A 19758-nucleotide genomic window follows, 5' to 3' on the forward strand; every position below is an offset into this window, starting at 1 on the left:
AGCAAAAACAGGAACGGGAGCGACATTTTCAGAAGCTCCTAGTTTGGGAGCGAATCCCAGAGGAGTTCGACAACCAATGTCACTAACATCAAGGTACATAGAGGGATTGGTGCTCTTGATTAAATACGAGTTCCATACCCTAATACATGACAAAATTCAATGGAAACATTGCAATCCTCCAATCCTGAAATCCTGAAAAACTGATAAGTCTGCTGGATTTTGAATGAAATCTAAAATTCTACTTTCTCCATATGAAATCCATTGAGGCCGAAACCACTCTCAAACATCCTGAGTCATTTCATGGTAATGTTAAAAATTTAAGTAAAAGGATGAAAATGAAGATTAAGGAGAATGTCACTTTTACTTTAAGAATTTAACATTACCATGAAATTTGAATAGCATATCAATAGTAGAGAGCATTTGAGTGTGTTAAATAAGGTTTGGGAGGGGGAAATGGACCCCAAATAACATTTAACTAATTCATAAAACACATTGGAGTCCAAACCAATCAGCAAACACTTCAAAATTTCATTAAAAAAATGTCAAATCGCTGTTTTGATGGGGTTACGGGCTGCTGGTTATGACTCGGCCGAGTCAATACGGAAACGGCCGAGTTGGCCGAGTCAGCCATGACTCGGCCGAGTCATGGCTGACTCGGCCTACTGAACCGTTTCCTCCACCGAGTCACATTTCTAGGCAATGAAACGGATCAACTCGGCCATTTCCGTTTCGAATCGGCCGAGTTTTAAAACTATGGTGCTGACCCTTTGAATCTACTGTGCTGCTGCTGACCTCTGCTCTGTGCCATCTGCACTGTTGCCAACTCTGATTTGCGCTGTTCAGTCTTTGGCGCTCCTAACCACTGCAACTGTCTCTTTGACACTCCTTGACACCATCCGACACTAGTCCATCTTGCTACTTCTGATCTGGGTTCCCGTAGCAAGGAATTGATTTGAGAGGTGGGCTCCTCAAGGACCCTCCCCATTTGTAGCTCTTTCGAACTACAACTCCAAATCAGCTCACTTCCTTCTTGGAGGTATCTCAGTTGTCATGGCGAACTCCTCCTCCTCGATCTTCGCGGGCACAACCTTCAGATCGTGGTTCTCATCTTTGCCCTTCTTCTTGAGAGGACACTGTGTAACGTAGTGACCCATCTCACCACACCTGAAACACTTGATCTTCGAGACGTCCTTCTTACGTCTCTGCTGCTCCTGCTGTCCCTTCGATGCAAGGGCTGCATTCTCCTCCTCCTCCTTGGGCTTCGACCCACTGCTACTACTTCCATCAAGTTTAACCTTGACTAAGTCTCTCCTCAGCTCCTCTTGTTTTAGAGCTGCCCACATCTCATCCCAATTCGGCAAAGCTGCTTTGCCCAGGATACTCTGGACAAAGACTTGCCACTCATCTGAGACAGAATTGAGGGCCAGTCTAACCAACTCTGAATCTTGAGGTGTATGCCCCACAACAGACAATTCATCATGGGTCTCCTGAAGCTTCGTGAGGAATGGATCCACACGCTCCCCCTTCTGCATCTGAGCAGATCTCAGCTTCTGTTCAAGGTACATCTTCCGCTGCTCGGAAGATCCTTGATATAACGTAGACAATGCGTCCCACATCTCCTTAGTAGTCCCTCTGCTAGCGATGTGACAGACCACATGATCCTTCACTCCGTCGAGGATCATTCTTTTCGCCTTCGCCATCTCAGCCTTGTATTTCTTCAACGGATTTGTATCTACAGGTTCAACCACCACGCTGTTGACGTATGTCTTGAGAGCATCCTCATCGAGAAGGAACGACATTATTGCCTTCTAGTTGACGTAGTTGGATGCCCCATCCAATCTGTCTTGATCCCTCAAGCCACTGGTTGCCATTTCTACCACAAGAACTGTCGAATGACCTCCTCTCTCCTCTGCGCAGCACTAGACTGGTCCACGCATTCCTTGCTGGAGCTTGTAGATCTGCCTCCCTCCGCTGCTGCTCAGCAAGTGAGAGTTTAGACTCCTTGGCTGGAAGTCCTCTTAGGAGAAATTCCCTCAACCGTGCTTCTTCCTTCTTCTCTGACGTCTTTCTGCCCAGCGAAACGACCTGCAAAAAAGACTGCGTCCCACTAGCTCTCCTCACACTGAGGCTTCTGCGCTGCTCCCTCTGCCCCGACAAAAACTTGATCTGGAAGCCCTTCTCTCTGTCGACTCACTCGAAGAGAGACTGCCTCGAAATTTCAGCCCTCCGGCTAGAACTGCGCAAACCCTCTGGGGTTTCGAACTGCTACCTCTTGCAGCTTTTTCGAACTCCCTCTTCTGCTCAGCGCTGGGTCTCTGGTACTGTTCTTTCTTGCTTCACCTGCAATGCTCTGATACCATTTGAATTTCGAGAATCCCTCCCAAATCACCTACTGCAACAACTGATTAAACTTCTCCTATCTGTTAAATACTGAAGCAAATTATTTACTGTTTCCTACAACAAATATTGAAGCTAACACACTACAACCTTCACTTAATTAATTAATTTGACCAAAACAAGAACAGAACAAATAGAGAAAGACGCACAAGTGACACATTATTTTTTGGACAAATGTCCTTGGAAAAACACAATGCGGGAAAACCGGTGCAACAACTCTGAGGGTTTTTATTATTATGCAGTGGTTTCTGAATACAACTCTGGATGCCCTTTCGACAATCCAGTTACAAAGAAAGAAATTGGCAGAAAAACTTCGTGAGATTGCCTCACTCTACTCGACAATTCTGGCTATTCCGACAGTTGAACCAACTGTCCCTGACTATCTCTACGCTGGCCCTGCGTCAGCCTCAACAGTCTCTGCGTCAGCTCAATTGGGAAACGTCTGCCCTCTTGAGCAGTTTCCAGCCCTCCCGGCTCAGAAATCTCAGCTCCCCGGCAGATTTTAGATTTTTGCACTGGAAGACTGCGCTGCTTCTGCATGAGCCCTTCTGGCTCTGTGTCAGCTCTGCGTGGGCCCTTTTGGCTCTATGTCAGCTCTGCGTGGGCCCTTCTGGCCCAGCATCAACCCCTCCTGGGTCTGCGCTGCCTTCACCTGGTGTCTCTCTGCCTCTCTGCTGCTGATCCTGGGTTCTGGAGAAGATACTCCAACCCAACTATCCTTGCCCCTCACTGCAAAAGCTCACTATCAAAAATCTCTCGGCAGCTGCTCTGCTTCAGAAAATCGATTCTCTGAACTTTCTCTGTGTCTTCCAAGTGACCCTCAAGCCTCCTTAAATAATCTCCTCGTTGACATTCAACGACGCAGATTAGAAGCTAATCAATGGCTAAGATCATTTCTGCTTGATCCTCATCTTCTTCTAGAAGTTACACACACAGTTTATATTAATACCCTTTAATTATTTTATTTTCCTAAGTTTAGACTTAGGGTCCCTTTAAAAATAATTAATTATTTTAATACAACTGTTTCTGGGTGGAATTTCCCAAAACGATTTCTGAGTTCTTTGGAATACATGTGCCTAAGCCTCCCTGCAAAATTTGAGACTTAGAGCACATCTGATACTACCAAAAATTAAAAATCTTCCCCAATGCCTTATGAGGAATCTTGTTCTACATATACATCACTGTGTTACATGCCTTTTCCCATAGAAACCTGGGCAAATCGTGGTCATAGAACATCGCTTTTGCAACCCCAACTAAAGATCCGTTCTTTCGCTTCGCTACCCCATTATGCTGTGGATTATATGGAGTTGTCCACTCTCTTTTGATGCCTTCCTTCGCACAGAAGTCTGTGAAGTCTTTATCTTTGTACTCTCCACCATCATCTGAGCAAAGCACCTCGATCTTCTTCCTTGTCGCATTCTCCACCAAAGCCTTGAACTCCTTGAAGCGATCAAAGACCTCGTCCTTGGTCTTCAAGAAGTAGATCCAGGTTTTCTTGGAACAATCATCAATAAAGGTGATGAAATACTTGGCCCCACTGAGTGCTCTAGTGGATATAGGGCCACAAATGTCTAAATGTATAAGCCCTAACACGCCATTTGCTCTATTGTCACTTTTTGGGAATGCTGCCTTAGCATATTTCCTAAGCACACTCCCTCTGAATACATCTTTGTGTTCTGTGCCAAGTTCTAGAACACCTGTCACTGTCTCCTTGAGCATTCAAAGTGCTTCATGGTGTAAATGTCCTATTCTCCTATGCCATAGCTCATTTAGGTCTTCCCCCCTATTACTGCCACTCCTATCAGTGCCATTGGCGAATTGAGCTGTAACCTATATAACTTGTTGCTTCGAACTCTAATATGTTTCACCCTCTTCCAGCTAAGGTGTTTGACAAACACCTTCTTCCCTACGAAGTGGACATCATATCCCTTATCTTGTAGCTGAGATACTGAAATTAGGTTCATACTCAACCCTATCACATGCAATACATCTGTAGCATTGGTACTTGCTCCTGATTGCCAATGAAAATCGATGTTACCTCTCCCTATTGGAGTGCACTTGGTCCTATTTCCCATTGTAATCTAGAAGTCCATCTGCCCTTTATTGTTGCTAGAGAAATATTCTCTAACCTCTATCATGTGAGCTGACACTCCACTGTCGATGTACCAGACACTTTGTGAAGCTAAGCTATTTAAGCAAGCAAATTCGTCCTCCAACCTGGATGACAATTTTGAAGCCCCCTGAATATCAAATCTCTCCATGGCCATACTGGCGTATTCTGGAGAATTTACTGGAGACATCCTGATTATAATTATGTGTGCTATTTCTCTTCCACATGGCACTGAATTTGCTCTAGCAAATTGTTGCAAACCTTCTGTGCCCAGACAAGAATTTTGCTTTGCGAAAATTTGAGCTACTGCTCCCTCTGCCTGCTGGAATCACTTCCTGGACAAATTGACCCTTCTTGCACCTTGCCCCTGGAAATTCGACCCCTTGTCCAACAATTCGCACTGCTTGGCTAAGCACTGCACAACCCTGAAAATTTCGTCCTCCTGCTCCCTCTAAACAATGAAAATTTCTTCCTTCAATTCTGAGGCTCTTGTCTGTCAAATATGCTCTGATACCATGTGAAAATTCCTGGAAATGCAGCAATTGGAAATAATTCTCCTAATTGATAAATTAATTATGTAGTTTATTTTGTTTTGGCAAAATAACGAATTATTCACACTTCAAATTCTTCGTTGTAAAAAAATATTGCGGAAGCAAAAGTAGGAACTGAGAAATGCTAGCACACACACATAAAATTGACACAATTATTTTTGGACTAATGTTCCTGGAAAAACCCAATGTGGAAAAACTGGTGCAACAACTGAGGGTTTTTATTATGAAGCAACATTGAAATTCCGAGTACAAAAATAGTTGCCAAACTAGCGATTCTCTCTGAGAGAAATACTGGCAAAATCAATTGAGGGAATTTACCCTCTTCTCCAAGCAATCCTGACTCTTACTGACAACTCCAAGTGAGCTATCCAAACCCTCTGTGTAAGCCCCGTGTCACCTCTGCACAGCCTGCCACACGCTCAACCCTGGAACAACTGCTACTCAAGCTGTCCTGCCTGTTGCTGACTAAGGAAGTGTCTCTCATGCCTACTGGAAAAGCTTCCTGGCATCTGAAACCTGAAATGACCTCCACTCCAGCTAAATCAAACTGCCTTTTTGAGGCTTTGCGCAGGCCCTGCACAACCTCCTGGAGAAATAATTCGGCCTTCTCTCTTTGCCTCTCCGTAATTGGAAAACTTCCTTTGGATCATTGTCTCTACCCCTCTCTAGCCCTACGTCCCCTCTCTAGCTCGAACTCTGCTACTGGCTAGCTCGAACTGCCCAAGGAACTCACACTGCTGGCTCTCTCTTGTGTGTATCTCCATCTACCCATCAACCTCTTCTTATAATCTCCAGTTGGGACTCCAACGACCAAGATTAAAACTTAATCGATGGTTGAGATCATCTCCAAGTCAATCCGTGTGAGTTTCTAGAGAATTCTCACCTTTCTCAATTAATTACTATTAGTTAACCAGTTTTACCAAGTTAGACTTAGGAAAAATTTAAATGATGGTCAATCCATTTAATTGAGTTATCTCTTGATAGAATTTCCAGAAACGATTTTTGGGTTTTGGAGAACTCCTATGTTTTAGTCTCTGCTTCGAGACTAGAACACCATCCGATGCTACAAAAATTAGCAGGAAGTCCTCATGGGAATTGAACCTTGCCCAATGGTGAAAAATTACTTGCTTTCCACCACTGGATCCAACCCCTTTGGGCTTATTTGGAGGACATGGGGGTGGGCTTTGATCCACTTATGTGTGCACGGGTTATGAAACAATTTAATATGGTCTCTGTGGGTGGAACAACACATTCAATCACTACCTCAAGGTGCCCCATGTCTCCAAGGAAGCTCTCATTGGAATTGAACCTTTGCCCAATCGTGAAAAACTCCTCACTTTCCACCTTTGGATCGAACCCCTTTGGGCCCTAAACTTGGAAACTTTGTACAAAAAAAATAATTCTTAATTAGTGGAGGACTATTTGGTAGTCATTAAGACTGATGTTTTTTGGTAAGTACTTATTAAATCTCTTTGGCTATCTACGATGCTATGACGAGTATATCTATGCCGAAAAAGTCACCCAAGACTTGCACTTGGCCTCATCCACATGCACTTAGGTGGTTTTGAAGTTGAGTTTACACATTAACACAAGCCTAATCACCATGTTGCTTGTCACTAGACCACACTCTTGTGGGACAATCATTAAGACTGTTTGAGGATTGGGTGCTTGCAGACTAACAATTTCAATAGCTTTGTTGTCTACTTTTAGATGTTATTTTTCCATGAGTGTCATATCCATGAGCTCTTAAAATGGGAATATGACTTGTGATCTAAGTAGCCAGGGTTCATGGGTGCATTTGTAGCCTATAGGTATGAGTGCCATTTTTGAAATTAGGACACATGGGTGTGCGGGGGAGGTGCACTACATATATATGTATCTATGTGTGTATAAAACATATGAAAAGTATGGTTTTAAAGAAAATAAAACTAACATTTATTTAAAATGGTAAAATCTTAAAACATAAAACCTTGTGATCTGGTTTGTAAAACTATTCTTTCATAGTTTTGAATAGTAAAAATTTGCAATTTGTATGGTTTTGCCAAAACTTGGTGAAGGTTACGTTACTACATAGTTGTGGGCATTATGAATATTGAGGAAAGTGTACGGTCTATATTTTGGCATATGTACAATGTATATTTTGGCACCAGACACAACATTCAATCTTGTAACTACTTGTCAGGCAATAGAAAACACAAATTTGATCTTTGTACGACTATTGAGCATAAAATACTTTGTTTAAACCTCGATTCCAAGTAGCTTGGCATAGAATATGTAGGTCAATATCTTAGAATAACTTATAGGTAAGATTCATTAAGTAAGATGGAATGGCATAGAAAATGTAAATCTGACTTTAACCATATTGGGATGTGGATCGAAGCTTAAAAATGAAAATATTGGGCATGGGATTAAATTGTACAAGTCAGAATTTTGGATTGTTTCAAGGGGACATTCCTGGAGTCTTTTCGGAGATGTTGTATTGCACAAGGGACGTGGGACACATCCTAAGATAAAACGGCCCAAGAACACATCCCTTGGTGACACACCTCGTGATTAGTGAAATACTTGCATGAAGTTATATCCCAAAGACAAGGAGATCTGGGATTATATTGCTTGGTAACATAACATGAGATAATTGCAGTACTGGTATGAAGTTTTTCCACTACTTTGGTTGATCTTTGGAGTTTATGGCATGTGTCACTACTTTAGTAGAGGTGTTGTTGGGTGATTGAATTTACCAAGAATGTGGTGTTGTTTGTACCATCACCTTTTCAGGTTTAGCTTTAGATTTTGAGGGCCTTTTGAATTGTTGTTTGAGTGAGGAGGTAATGGGAAAAAACTCTGTTTCTTGTTGGATGTTAGAGAAGAGATTACCCACAAATTAAATCCATAAAACTTTGTCTCTCTCTTTCATCTCCATTTTGATTAAGAATATATGAAACAAGTTGATATACAATTGCACTATTTGAGCATTTTTATGGCGAATATTAATGCACCACTTCATAAGATATTTGCAATACTTGAAAGGGTAAAAACGGTTGGGAAGAACTTCCTTAAACGTGTCCCACCCTCTTAAGGGTGAAAACTACTATTTACAATGGTGCTTGTAATGCTTGCAACCATGTGAATATTCAATCATCAATCTGTACTCCCGTAATCATGATTTTTTGAGTGCCTGTAAAAGTGTTCTGGGTTGGAAGTATGCTTATAAGCTTAAGAGCCCCGTGTCTAATTTATTGGCTTTTTGGTGTTGTCAAAATGTGGGATCATGGTGTCCATCTTGAAATGAGGTTGAGTGATAGGCACTGCTATATGCATGGATTCACATGCATGGTGTTCTAAAACATCATCATGTTGTTATTGACTAACTTTTATTAAAAATTTTAGTTTTGTTGACACTGTGCCCATTATTCTTGGGCCATTTTTTGATTGTACTAGCTGTTGAGAAATCAATGCATGTAGTTATTAGGGTTTGATTCCTCTTTTTCTTGATAATTAATTGTGATATGTGTTGGTGTCTTTTACTTCTTTATTATGTTACATTTCATCAAGCAATCACCCAATAAAAAATGCATGAAGATCACAAGAACAAGAGATACAAGATGTAGGCACTCAGCGAGGGAAAAACCCCTCTTCAAGGGGAAAATCTGGTCAACTCTTCTTCAATAATAGAATCAAGTCAAAGTGAGACAATCGAGGACCTTTCAACCAAGACAAAGACTTCCTCCAATCACCAAGTCCACCCTCCTTCCAAGTAGATAAATCCTGCTTCAGTCAACAATATTCAACTCCTTCAAAACTGCTCCAATCTGGAATTTTGACCCCCCGCAACTCAAAATTTCGGACCTGTAGTTATTGCAGAAATTTCAGCCCTTGTAACTTGCCCAGAAGCCCTAGAACAGTGTTGTGGGGGAGCGCCCCCCCCCTCTCTCGATCCCGCTCTCAATCTGCACTCCGGGCGGGAGCGACTTGGGAGTGGGTCGGGAGAGCGCTCTCGAAATTGCTCCCTAAAAAAAAAACGCTCCCTGCCTTTTTGGGAGCGTTTAGCCTTTTTTGCAAAAAAAAAAAATTGCTGTGATGTTCCAAATGCAATTTTTTTTCAAAGAAACAAATAAGTTTTGAGTGGGGCAACTTAATGATCAAGCCTATGGTCCTAGTATTGATATGTGATTCATGGTAATCTTCATTTTCATCCTTTTACTTAAATTTTTAACATTACCATGAAATGACTCAGGATGTTTGAGAGTGGTTTCGACCTCATTGGATTTCATATGGAGAAAGTAGAATTTTAGATTTCATTCAAAATCTAGTAGACTTATCAGTTTTTCAGGGTTTCAGGATTGCAATGTTTCCATTGAATTTTGTCATGTATTAGGGTATGGAACTCGTATTTAATCAAGAGCACCAATCCCTCTATGTACCTTGATGTTAGTGACATTGGTTGTCGAACTCCTCTATCATGACCCTCCAAAAAATGTATGCATCACTCAAACAAAATCTTGACTTGACATGCTATGCTTTTTCTATCTTATGTTAATGCTTAGAGGGTGATATTAATGACAAAGATCCCTATACAGATACAGAGGTAATGACAAAGATACCTTTGGATATTAATGCTTAGAGGGTGATATTAATGACAAAGACCTTGATTTTCCAACAAGACTAAGAAACTAGACATTTCTCGTGGTGGCAAGTGGCCCAAGCATAAGCATTAGATAATAGATTTACTTGTCTTTTCTAGTTTCTAGTAGTTTTTATAACTATTGACTCTTTCATATTTATTATGATATTTTCTTAAACAATATATGACAATTTAAGTTTGAAGTTGGCAATTATAACTCATTAGTAATGAATTATGAATATGATGCTTCATGAAAGTTGAAAGTTGTTTCATTTCATTTTATAACATTTCATTTCATGTTAGATATTATTTGTTGTAATGGTTACACTTAGCTTACAAGTACAACTTTGGTGATCAATGATGATAAATGTTATATATTGAATTTTGAAAGCTTGAAACTTTAAGATTGATGAATCACGAGACTTAATATGTTGTATGTTACTATGTTACTAACTTGTGGACGTGGTTGATGAAGATTATAACTTCTAGATGATTGTTGTTATATGGTTCAATCTATGTTTTTTTTTTTTTAATGTTTTTTATATCTAATTCATAATTCTACATGTTTTTGCTCACATATATGTATCAAAATATAAAATATAAAAAATATATATATTATATAAAAAACGCTTCGGGATTCGCTCCCAAACCGGGAGCTTTTGAAAATGTCGCTCTCGCACCCGTTTTTGCTCCTGCTCCCAAGTAACACTGCCCTAGAAAACTTGCACGTGTGAGAGAGAGATGCCCAAAAACTTCAATTTTGATTTTCTTTTGATTTGTCCTTCCTTCTCCTTGACTTCACACTCTTTTTCTTCTCTTTCTATTGCAAATCGAACTTGTTGATGATGGATGCCAAATAGGTCGAGCTCTTCTTCTATTTATACTGCTTCCATAGGGTCGAATAGCCCCAATCTGGGCTGACTTCATCAAGGTAGGGCCGACTTGGTGAGGAGGTGACAAATGACTGTTTTGACTCAAAAATAATTTTCTTTACATGATACAAAAGCCCAAGAAGGGTCTAATAAATATGACAAAGACTCTTAAGACTCAAGAAAAACCCTAGAAGCCTACAATGGAGGCTTTGACCTAATAAATAAATAAAATGAGCATGAAACCCATGCTTCAAAATAATTTTCTTTTTCTTCTTTTTCAATTTTACAATAAATACATAATGACAAAGTACAATAACAATTATGAAGACCGACCATAGTTACATTTTCAACACTCCCTCTTAACTAGGGAGGTATTCATAATAGTACAAATAGGTACAAGGATGTACTCAAATTGACATTGTTCACAAAAGAGTTACAACATATGCAATGCTAGGGATACCCTAACTGCCAAGGTATCCTCCCAATAAGGACTAAGGTGTCATCTAGGCAATTGCCACTATAGGTACCATCAAGCTACAACCCTGGTATCCATCCAACATGATATAGATACCATCTAGGCCTTCATGCCCTGACACCAACCCTTACAGGGATCTAGGTATCAACACTAAATCGAAGCTCCACACAATACCCTCCCTCTAGGATCTAGACATCAACTGCAATGCTATTGCTATGGTTATTTGTGCCCTAATTGTGATGCGAAATTCTTAAACACTTGGTAATCTTGGCTCGTTGCATATGTTATTCATTTTGGCAAGAAGATCGAAACATTCTTAGGGGTGGGTTGACTCTTTGCACCTTGAAACTCCATTACTTGGCAAGTCGAAGTATAAATCCTTATTGTGACCTTGTAGCTACTTCTCGAGGGCATGCAAAGTTGCAGGAAGGCTCATTGGGAAATAAAAAATCCTTAATCAATTTCACTTTGACTCCATTCTCCACAATTGGCTAGGCATTGGTCTCAAGTCCTTGATGATCACCCTAAAATTTGCCCTTTCCACAATTTTTTTGCCCTAACCCTAGACGACCTAGCTAGGGCATCCAACAAATACCATTATAGCTATCAGTTTGCTGGGCAAGTTGGCAAGGAACTGCACTAGGGTGTCCTTCACTAGCCCTCCAAATTTGAAGCAAATCTCACGGTCAGTTTGTGAGATACACCAAGCCCTAGCTCCAAAATCACTTGGATTTAGGTCTTTCTAGGTTAGTGGCTTTCTAAGGGATCTCCTATGCTTGAAAACTCAAAGGAAGTTCATCTATTACTGATCCCTTCTTCCCCCTTGCTTGACCTAGGCTCTTTGTTTGAAGATTCACCCGAAACCCTAGGTCTTGTTTGGGTCCCCTTGGGCTTCTTTGTGGTCCCACATCTCTACCATTTCTTATTTCACAAGGCCACTTAGAAACCTCTTCTCTTTAGGAATCTTGGTTCTAGGGCATCCCTTGTCAAGAGATATTTCCAATCCCTAGGTCTAAGCTTCCTTTGAGCCTTTCTTGGACAACCCCACACCTTGCTTCTAAAGCAAGCAAACCCTATCATTTGAGTCTCTCCTATGAATGGGCTATAGAAACCACTACCTATCCAATCATTGGCTTATCATTCATCGTGATTTCCCTCATATCGGGACTCCTCCCATTGATGAATGTCCGTAAAGAGTAGGGGACATTGTCTAGGGTGAAAGTGGGTCCTTGCCCCATTGTTGCCACTTGATCTAGTAGTAGTCCCATAGGAACCCCTCCTAGGACCCATGCTAAATTGAGTGGCAATAGTTCCAATCCTTCAATCTTCTATTTACACACTTGAGACTTTTATCCATAGTAAACACTTTGAGCCTTGGTACAGTGCTCCTTCCTTATGCCATTCTTTTATCTTTTGGTTATTTTCGGATTTGTTAGCCATATCTTCTCAAATCTGAAGTTTGGAGTCCTTAGTTTACACTTAGTTGTAGTATGAAGGGTTGGTGGTTTGTGCCTCTTCTTAATTTGTACTTGTTGTTCATAGTTGATGCAACAATCCTTGTAGAAATAAGTCAACATTACTCTCTTATGACCATAAGAAACAACCGACCTTTGATTTGACATCTCTTGGATATTTTTCCAACTTTAAAGTTTATGAATTGAATAGTAGATTTATATACTTTTTATTCCTGAAAGAAGTCGTACTAAGGAAGCTAAAGATGCAAAAACTTATAGATGTCTAGAAATCCACACATCTTGAAATATTTCTTGTTATGGACATTTTGTTTTCATATTTATTGTGAAATGAATTATCAAACTAGGTTTATTGTCCACGAGGACCATTTGAAAAGGATTGATTAAACATAAACTGAAATGTGGATAAAATGTGAAGGGTGTGGTTGTTCTTGTCTTGCTCATTCTTGTTGCTTCAATTTCTCGTCCTGTCCATAAGCAGATTTTGGAAATATTGTCAACGTAAGAAACTAGATTCATCCTCCCCCCCCCCCCTTGTGTCCCGAATCCCACTTTTTAGACATGATTCTCAAGGGACACGTGTCCCTTTGAGAAGCGTGTCGCGCGGCTTTAAAAGCCTGATTTATCCCTCATTCTTGTGTCTCTCTCTTGCTGTGGGTGTGTGGGAGCGACTAGCAAAGGGTTTGGGAGCGTTTTGGAGATGATTCAAGCAACCGGTAAGTGCATTTTGCTTCCATTTTTTTTCCATTTTTGCGACAACAATTTTCCTGTCCATTTTGTTTACATGTTTGTGCATTTTTCTTTACTTTTAACAACATTCATGGTTCAATCAAGGGAAGCAGCGAAGGGGCAAAAGAAGGGGAAGAATGTCCCCATTGGTGATGCCCCTCCTGTTCCAATTTCATCAGGATTTGCAAGTGTTCCCTCAGTTAGAAGTGGTGCGGAAACAACAACTTCAAATGTTGAGGGTAGAATAATTTAGAAAGTAAATATGCCTTGTGGAAGTATGTCACAAGAGATTAAGGGCCAGGCAACAAGTTAAAGGGAAGAGGCAATGTTTCTTGGACATGCAACTTTTGCAACAATCATTTCAAGAGCACTTATTTCCATGTGAAAGCTCATTTGTTGGACTTACCAGGTTATGGAATTGGAGCATGTGCAAATGTGTCTGTAGCTAAGAGGAAAGAAATGGAAAAAGAGGCCAATGTTGGTGTGGCAAGGGTGCCTGCATCATATAAAAAAAACAAGAATGAGGATCCCATTCCATTCTAGAGGAAAAGCAACAACAAATTTCCATTTGATATTTTTGGTGTGGGTGTAGGTCAAGCAACAAAATGAAAGGCAGTGGCACTTGGTCCAATGGACAAGATTTTTTAGAAAGAGAGATATGCCGAGCTCTAACTCAAGGGGCTCCATCAGGGTATGTGCCTCCTGGGTTAGAGAAGCTTAGAACCACATTGTTGACTAAGGCAAAGAAAGAGGTGGACAAAATGCTTAAGCCTATTAAATCAACATGGCCAACATCTAGGGTTAGTATTGTTTTTGATGGATGGACAGATCCAACACGCCCCCACTCATCAACTTCATGGTGTCTTCCTTGAATGGACCAATTTTCTTGAAATCAGTGGATGCACTTGGACAACACAAGGATGCAGAATTTGTGTAATATGAAATCATTGAAATATCTATATATGTATATATATAACGTGTTCTACGTGTCCTGTTTTGGGGTCTACGTGCCCCGTGTCGGACACTCGAATTTGCGTGTCCTGCATGTCCCGTGTCCCCGTGTCAGGTGACTTAGCTGTCAACCTAGATTAAAGTGGATTGCGATATGATGCCTAGTGATGAATCACAGGGAAAGCGTATTCTCATTCCAAATTTCCTGTCATGACTCATAGGTGAAAAATTTATCTGTGATTCTTAATAAACAATAGACTTGAAGCTTTTTCAATACATACCATGGAAATGGAACTCACAGTTATGATTTACTCTTCATTCTCTTGTAGTTGATTGCATAAGCAAAATCTCTTCCTCTGTTCTTTATCATCTGTGCCAAACTTATTAGTTATGGGTAGATCTCACTGGCTGGAAGCTTGAAACAATCAATTAGGAGTCAGGACTATTGCCCATTTGTTCTTTGAATTTATTATTATTTGGTTATTCAATTCAGAGGCTATGCTTACCTTCATTCATGACCTGTATGAATGTTACCTTTCAGAATTACCCATATATACTTGTAATCATTGATTACCTTGATGAGATGATTGCTTTTCTTGTGTCTTTTCTCTATCATACCTATATGAAGCAGATATATGTGTGCATACATGTACTAATTTTTGAAAATGCATCTTATATTTCATCACTGAACAATAAAGAATACATCATGAATTATAGATCGTTGAGCCAAAGTGTAGCCACATTGAGGAGAACTAGTAGCATGCGAAACTTGCTTCCGATCTCAAAAGATTGCCTTTTCCATTGAAAAGAAATGGCTGTCAATCTGATGACATCCCAACAATTCTTCCTGCCTGTTGGACCATCCATGAAGCAAATTTTGCCCATGCTATAGATTGCTACTGATGCACAGGCAGCCATTGACAGAAGTTTTTCCTACAACTAACTGAAATGAATTTCTTTGAGCTTAGTTGTATGCCTCCATCTGTTGGAAAAATTTAAACTTTGATTTACAAAATGGATTCCCATCAATCAAATGGTTGCATAGATGGCTGAATGACATCAAGGGGAGAGATATCTTGTTCTGCATACCCAGATGGCGTATATAACAGATTAGTCACTGAGTTGCAGAGTTGAGACCCTTTTTCAAAGCGTATATCTGAAACTGCTGAAATATTGATTAATATGGGGTTTTCCCTGAATATACATCTTACAAGAATTTTAGGATTGGAACATGTCAAGAAAATATCCCAGCCATTTGGAGGGTTCTCAGTTGCTGACTGTCATTACCAGCAGCAGGCATGCAATATTTGGAAGCTATTCTAAATAGTTCGGACTACTATGGCAATCATACATTGATATATTTATGCAGTTGTCAAGAATTTCAAATTTTATGACATCCTGACAAAAGTTATGAGACTTGACTTGGAGAATGACTCAGTAAAGTTGAAGAGTACGAGTTGACTTGAACTCATGAAAAACTAGTGAGTTGACTCAGGAAAACCAAAATAATATTAAAATACACTAAATTTCAGTGGAAATGATATCTTTCATTAATCTGAAAGTTTTCAATTTTCCATATGATGGAATTTTCAATAATAACTGATTTTTAATGCAGATAAAAGATACAACATACTACAACATACTTAGGATTCTAGACGGGATAAGTCCACTGGTTCTCTATTGTGAAATTGGTTCAGAAAAATAAACAAAATGAAAGCTTGTTTACGTTTTTTGGTGTGTTTTATACACAGATGTCTAAGTCTGAATCCTGAGTCAAATTTGTTAAGTCATTTTGACTCATTAGTCAAACTCACAGTATCAATCTGACTCTAGAGTCAAACTCACTGTGTTAATCTGACTTGTGTTTGACATGCAAATCAAAGTTGCAGGTATGATTTGGGTTCAAGTTAGACTCGTACAGGCTATGTGACTTGATTTTCTCAAGGAGTAGAGTCAAACTTGAGAGTCAACATAGACTCAGAGGAGTCTGGTAAGCATGATCCTGATACTATGACAATTTCAAAACTGTCATAGCTATACCAGCCTTGGTATCTTTATCCTTGAACCATACAACCTACAGAACAGTTGATTTTAAAATTTGGATTCTGTCAGCTCTGGTGGAATACAACCCATCTTAACGTTCCTGTACTCCATTTGACTTATTCTTTTGATGCAATTATATTCCTTTACTTGGTGTAATCAGTTAAGCATGACCATTTGTAGTGAAAGAAACATAATGTTTCAGCAATTTTTTATAATGTTATACAGGAGGGAAACTTTCAATCACCTTGCTACCTGGCTTGAGGATGCTCGGCAACATGCAAATTCAAATATGACTATAATGCTCATTGGCAATAAATGTGACCTTGACCACAGAAGAGCAGTGAGTACTGAGGAGGGTGCACAGTTTGCTAAGGAACATGGACTGGTCTTTATGGAAACATCTGCAAAAACAGCCCAGAATGTTGAGGAGGTATAGCTTATTTAAAATATTGGCCATTCTTCATCAGTTTGGTTGCAGTTCAGGTTTGAAGATCTCATTGACAGCCTTCTGTTCTCAGGCATTTATAAACACAGCTGCAAAAATATATCAAAAGATTGAAGAAGGAATATTTGATGTTTCAAATGAGGTCTGTATCACATACTTGTGCTTCTTATTATACTAAAATTTGATTATCTATTTTTATTAAAACTATTAAGCAGTGAATTGTATTTGGATTGAAAATTCCATTAAATCATTTATAACGCCTAAATGTGTTCAAACTTCAAACATAATTTCTCTTAAGTTTTTTCTAAGTCCTTTGTTGCTCTATAGTCAATTTATTTTCACATTGCATATATTCTTTTATGTTGTATTTTTCACACTTTGCTAGCTGATCTTTCATAGTGCAATGTATTCTAATCAGATTTCCTAGGCAGGTTGTGTGTGTTCTGTGGCGTGTTAACCTACATCTTTGGATTACATAAGAACTCACGTTCTTAAAATGTTGCAAATTTTAAATACTAACAAGCATTTCAGGCATGCTATTGGAAGCTATTGTTATCATTAGAACTTTCTTCCACTTATCCTTATTAAGCAGAGCATAGCTTAGCATTTTAGGTATATCTTGAATAATAAGGAAACACATGTTTAAAAGCATATTACTATGACAATCCATGCATGCTGTACTAGACTCTAATACTCTGCTTCTACTTGAGGCAAATTTATCAACCATTTTGATAACTTATTACACATGGCCAATGGAAGATTGTAAGCTTAGTACTATTGATATCGGTTCCATATTTTCCTTTTCAACTACAAGGTTAGATGTAGCAAGCTGATAGACTACTTTAGGCTGGTTCAGTCCATACTCTTTGAAGTTTGAAGTATGTACCTCAGAATGTCACAGATTAACTTATTTTTTATTCCAAAAGACCTGCTTGTGGAGATGGTAAAAGCTCAATAGACCCACAATGTGCATTTCAACAATAAGCCTTTTAGTGCTATAGAATAACATGCTTTCCATGTAGCTTAATCTAAATTGGCTGTGGTACTGGACATTTAATATAGCATAAACTATAAGATACAATTGGAGCATAGCTTAAGCACTGTGAAACGGAAACCTCTATGATATTTTAATTATTGCATACCTTTGTCTTCATCCATGGTGGTTCTTCTATCTTTGAGAATATGTCCTTGAAGATGCATGATGTATGACTGTATGAAAGATGGAGCACAATGAGGACAACCAAGTGAAACTTCTTTTGGAAATGATAGGACACCAAAGATTCCTCATAGAATAGGGAATTTACATTCTCATCTCTGATTGAATGCGCATGAAGGATAAGGTCCTGAAGTAGCCTAGTAGTGTAAAAACCTATTCTCAAGAGTTATTTGGCCTCTTCTAATATCACATTGATGTTACATGCAAGGAGTTACACGTGGGATTTATCACCTAAACTCTCTTCGGTTCTAAAGATATGCCTAGTAATATACTTAGGATATAGTATCCAGAAAATGTTGATTGCAGTAGCGAAGTAAGGGTTCTGCTTGCCTAAGTGCTATGACTAGTAGAGGAACCCACAAGACGGCCACTTTAGTAGAATATCAATGCATTTAAATATTTCCTAAAGTTGGATTTAGGAAAAATTAAAAATTCCTAAGTTAATTTATGATTTAATCTTAGCCCTTCATCATGATTTAATCTCAGCCATTGAGATAAATGTTAGGGTTGAGGTTAAAATTATAAGAGGAGATAGAGTAAGTGGCAAGTTAGTTGAGCACAAGTAGTGTGTCAGATCAACGAGAGGAAAAGATTAGGGTTCAACTAATCACAGTGGTTTAGCATCTAGGAGGAAGAGATCGAGTGAGGGTCGAATTGCCTCGGCTTAGAGAACATTTGCGTAGTCTCCAGTTCACACATGTGTGCAAGGAGAGATTTGCGCTTGCACGTGTGCACAAAAAGGTAGATTTGCATGGTACTTCAACATATCAAGTGTGCAGAAGGAAGGTCTAGTTATCTTGGAGGTTGATTAGTTGTTTCCCTGTGGTGAAAGGGAAGTTCTCCCTTGCTGTAATTTTCTGAAAACCTTTTTGCTGAAGATAATAAAAAACACACAAAGTTGCATGTTTTCCTTGGAGTTGGGGTTTCCTGGGTATATCTTGTGTTCTATGTGTTGAATGTGTTTGTCTTCAGACTTATAATTTATTTTCCATTATGCATGCTATTTTAGAAAACTCAGTGTATTTGCAATTTAAGTTTCCAGTGCAACATTTGTTTGTATGGTTTTACACTTGGAAATTGCAAATCAGTTACTAGGTTTCAAGGAAATCTAACATGGCATCAGAGCATAGCCTTTGATTGAAGACCAAACACAATTTTTATTTTCAGGAGCAAGTTTTGCGATTCAAAGGGAGTGAGTTCATCAAATCAATTTGGCTGCTAGGGTTTTTGGGCAGTGTGTTTTGTTTTGAGCAGTGCGAATTAGCAGTATGGGGTATCAGGCTCTCAGATTTGAAGACAAATTGGATGGTGCGTCCAACTTCTATTCATGGCGTGAAATTGTAGTAATGGTGCTGGAGGAGCAAGGGGCGTGGGAGTTTGTTGATAATGTCCCAACTACACCCACTGACCCTCAACAATTGGCTCAACATAACAATAAGGATGTGAAGGCAAGAAGAATGATCTTGGAGGGAGTCAAAGATCACATTATTCCTCACTTGATTGAGAAGAAGACAACCAAAGACACGTGGACAACCATCATTGGTCTCTATGAGGGTTCGAGTGAGGCTAGGAAGTTGGTATTAAAGGACAAGCTCAGGAGTATTAAAATGACCAAGTCAGATTCTGTGGTGTCTTAACTCACCAAGTTTTCCCTAGTAAAGGAAGAGTTGGCTAATGTGGGTGAGATAGTTCCAGATAGGGATCTGGTGAATTTCGCTCTGTTGGGTTTCACCAAGTCATGGAAGGCCTTCATAGATGGGATTTGTGCCAGAGAAAAGCTTCCAAATTGGGAGTGCGTCCAAGAAGAGATTCATAGATTATCTGGGGCTTTTGTTAAGATTGAAGAAGATGAGCACTTTTCCCTAGCCAACAAAGG

The 19758-nt window shown here is 39.5% G+C and overlaps 1 protein-coding gene across 1 annotated transcript in view; it reads left to right on the forward strand.

Annotated features, from left to right (window-relative positions):
- LOC149249490 (ras-related protein RABB1c-like) overlaps positions 1–19758 on the forward strand; it is a 167368-nt gene that overhangs the window by 63022 nt on the left and 84588 nt on the right. Inside the window, exons 4-5 of the mRNA XM_089458709.1 lie at positions 16447–16651; positions 16740–16808. Coding sequence (XP_089314835.1) covers positions 16447–16651; positions 16740–16808 — 274 coding nt within the window. The remainder of the gene's footprint in view (positions 1–16446; positions 16652–16739; positions 16809–19758) is intronic.

The sequence above is a fragment of the Pinus tabuliformis genome, chromosome 7 (assembly GCF_031772625.1).
Source record: "Pinus tabuliformis cultivar Carrire ecotype Pingquan chromosome 7, CPIR1, whole genome shotgun sequence".
Classification (NCBI taxonomy): domain Eukaryota; kingdom Viridiplantae; phylum Streptophyta; class Pinopsida; order Pinales; family Pinaceae; genus Pinus; species Pinus tabuliformis.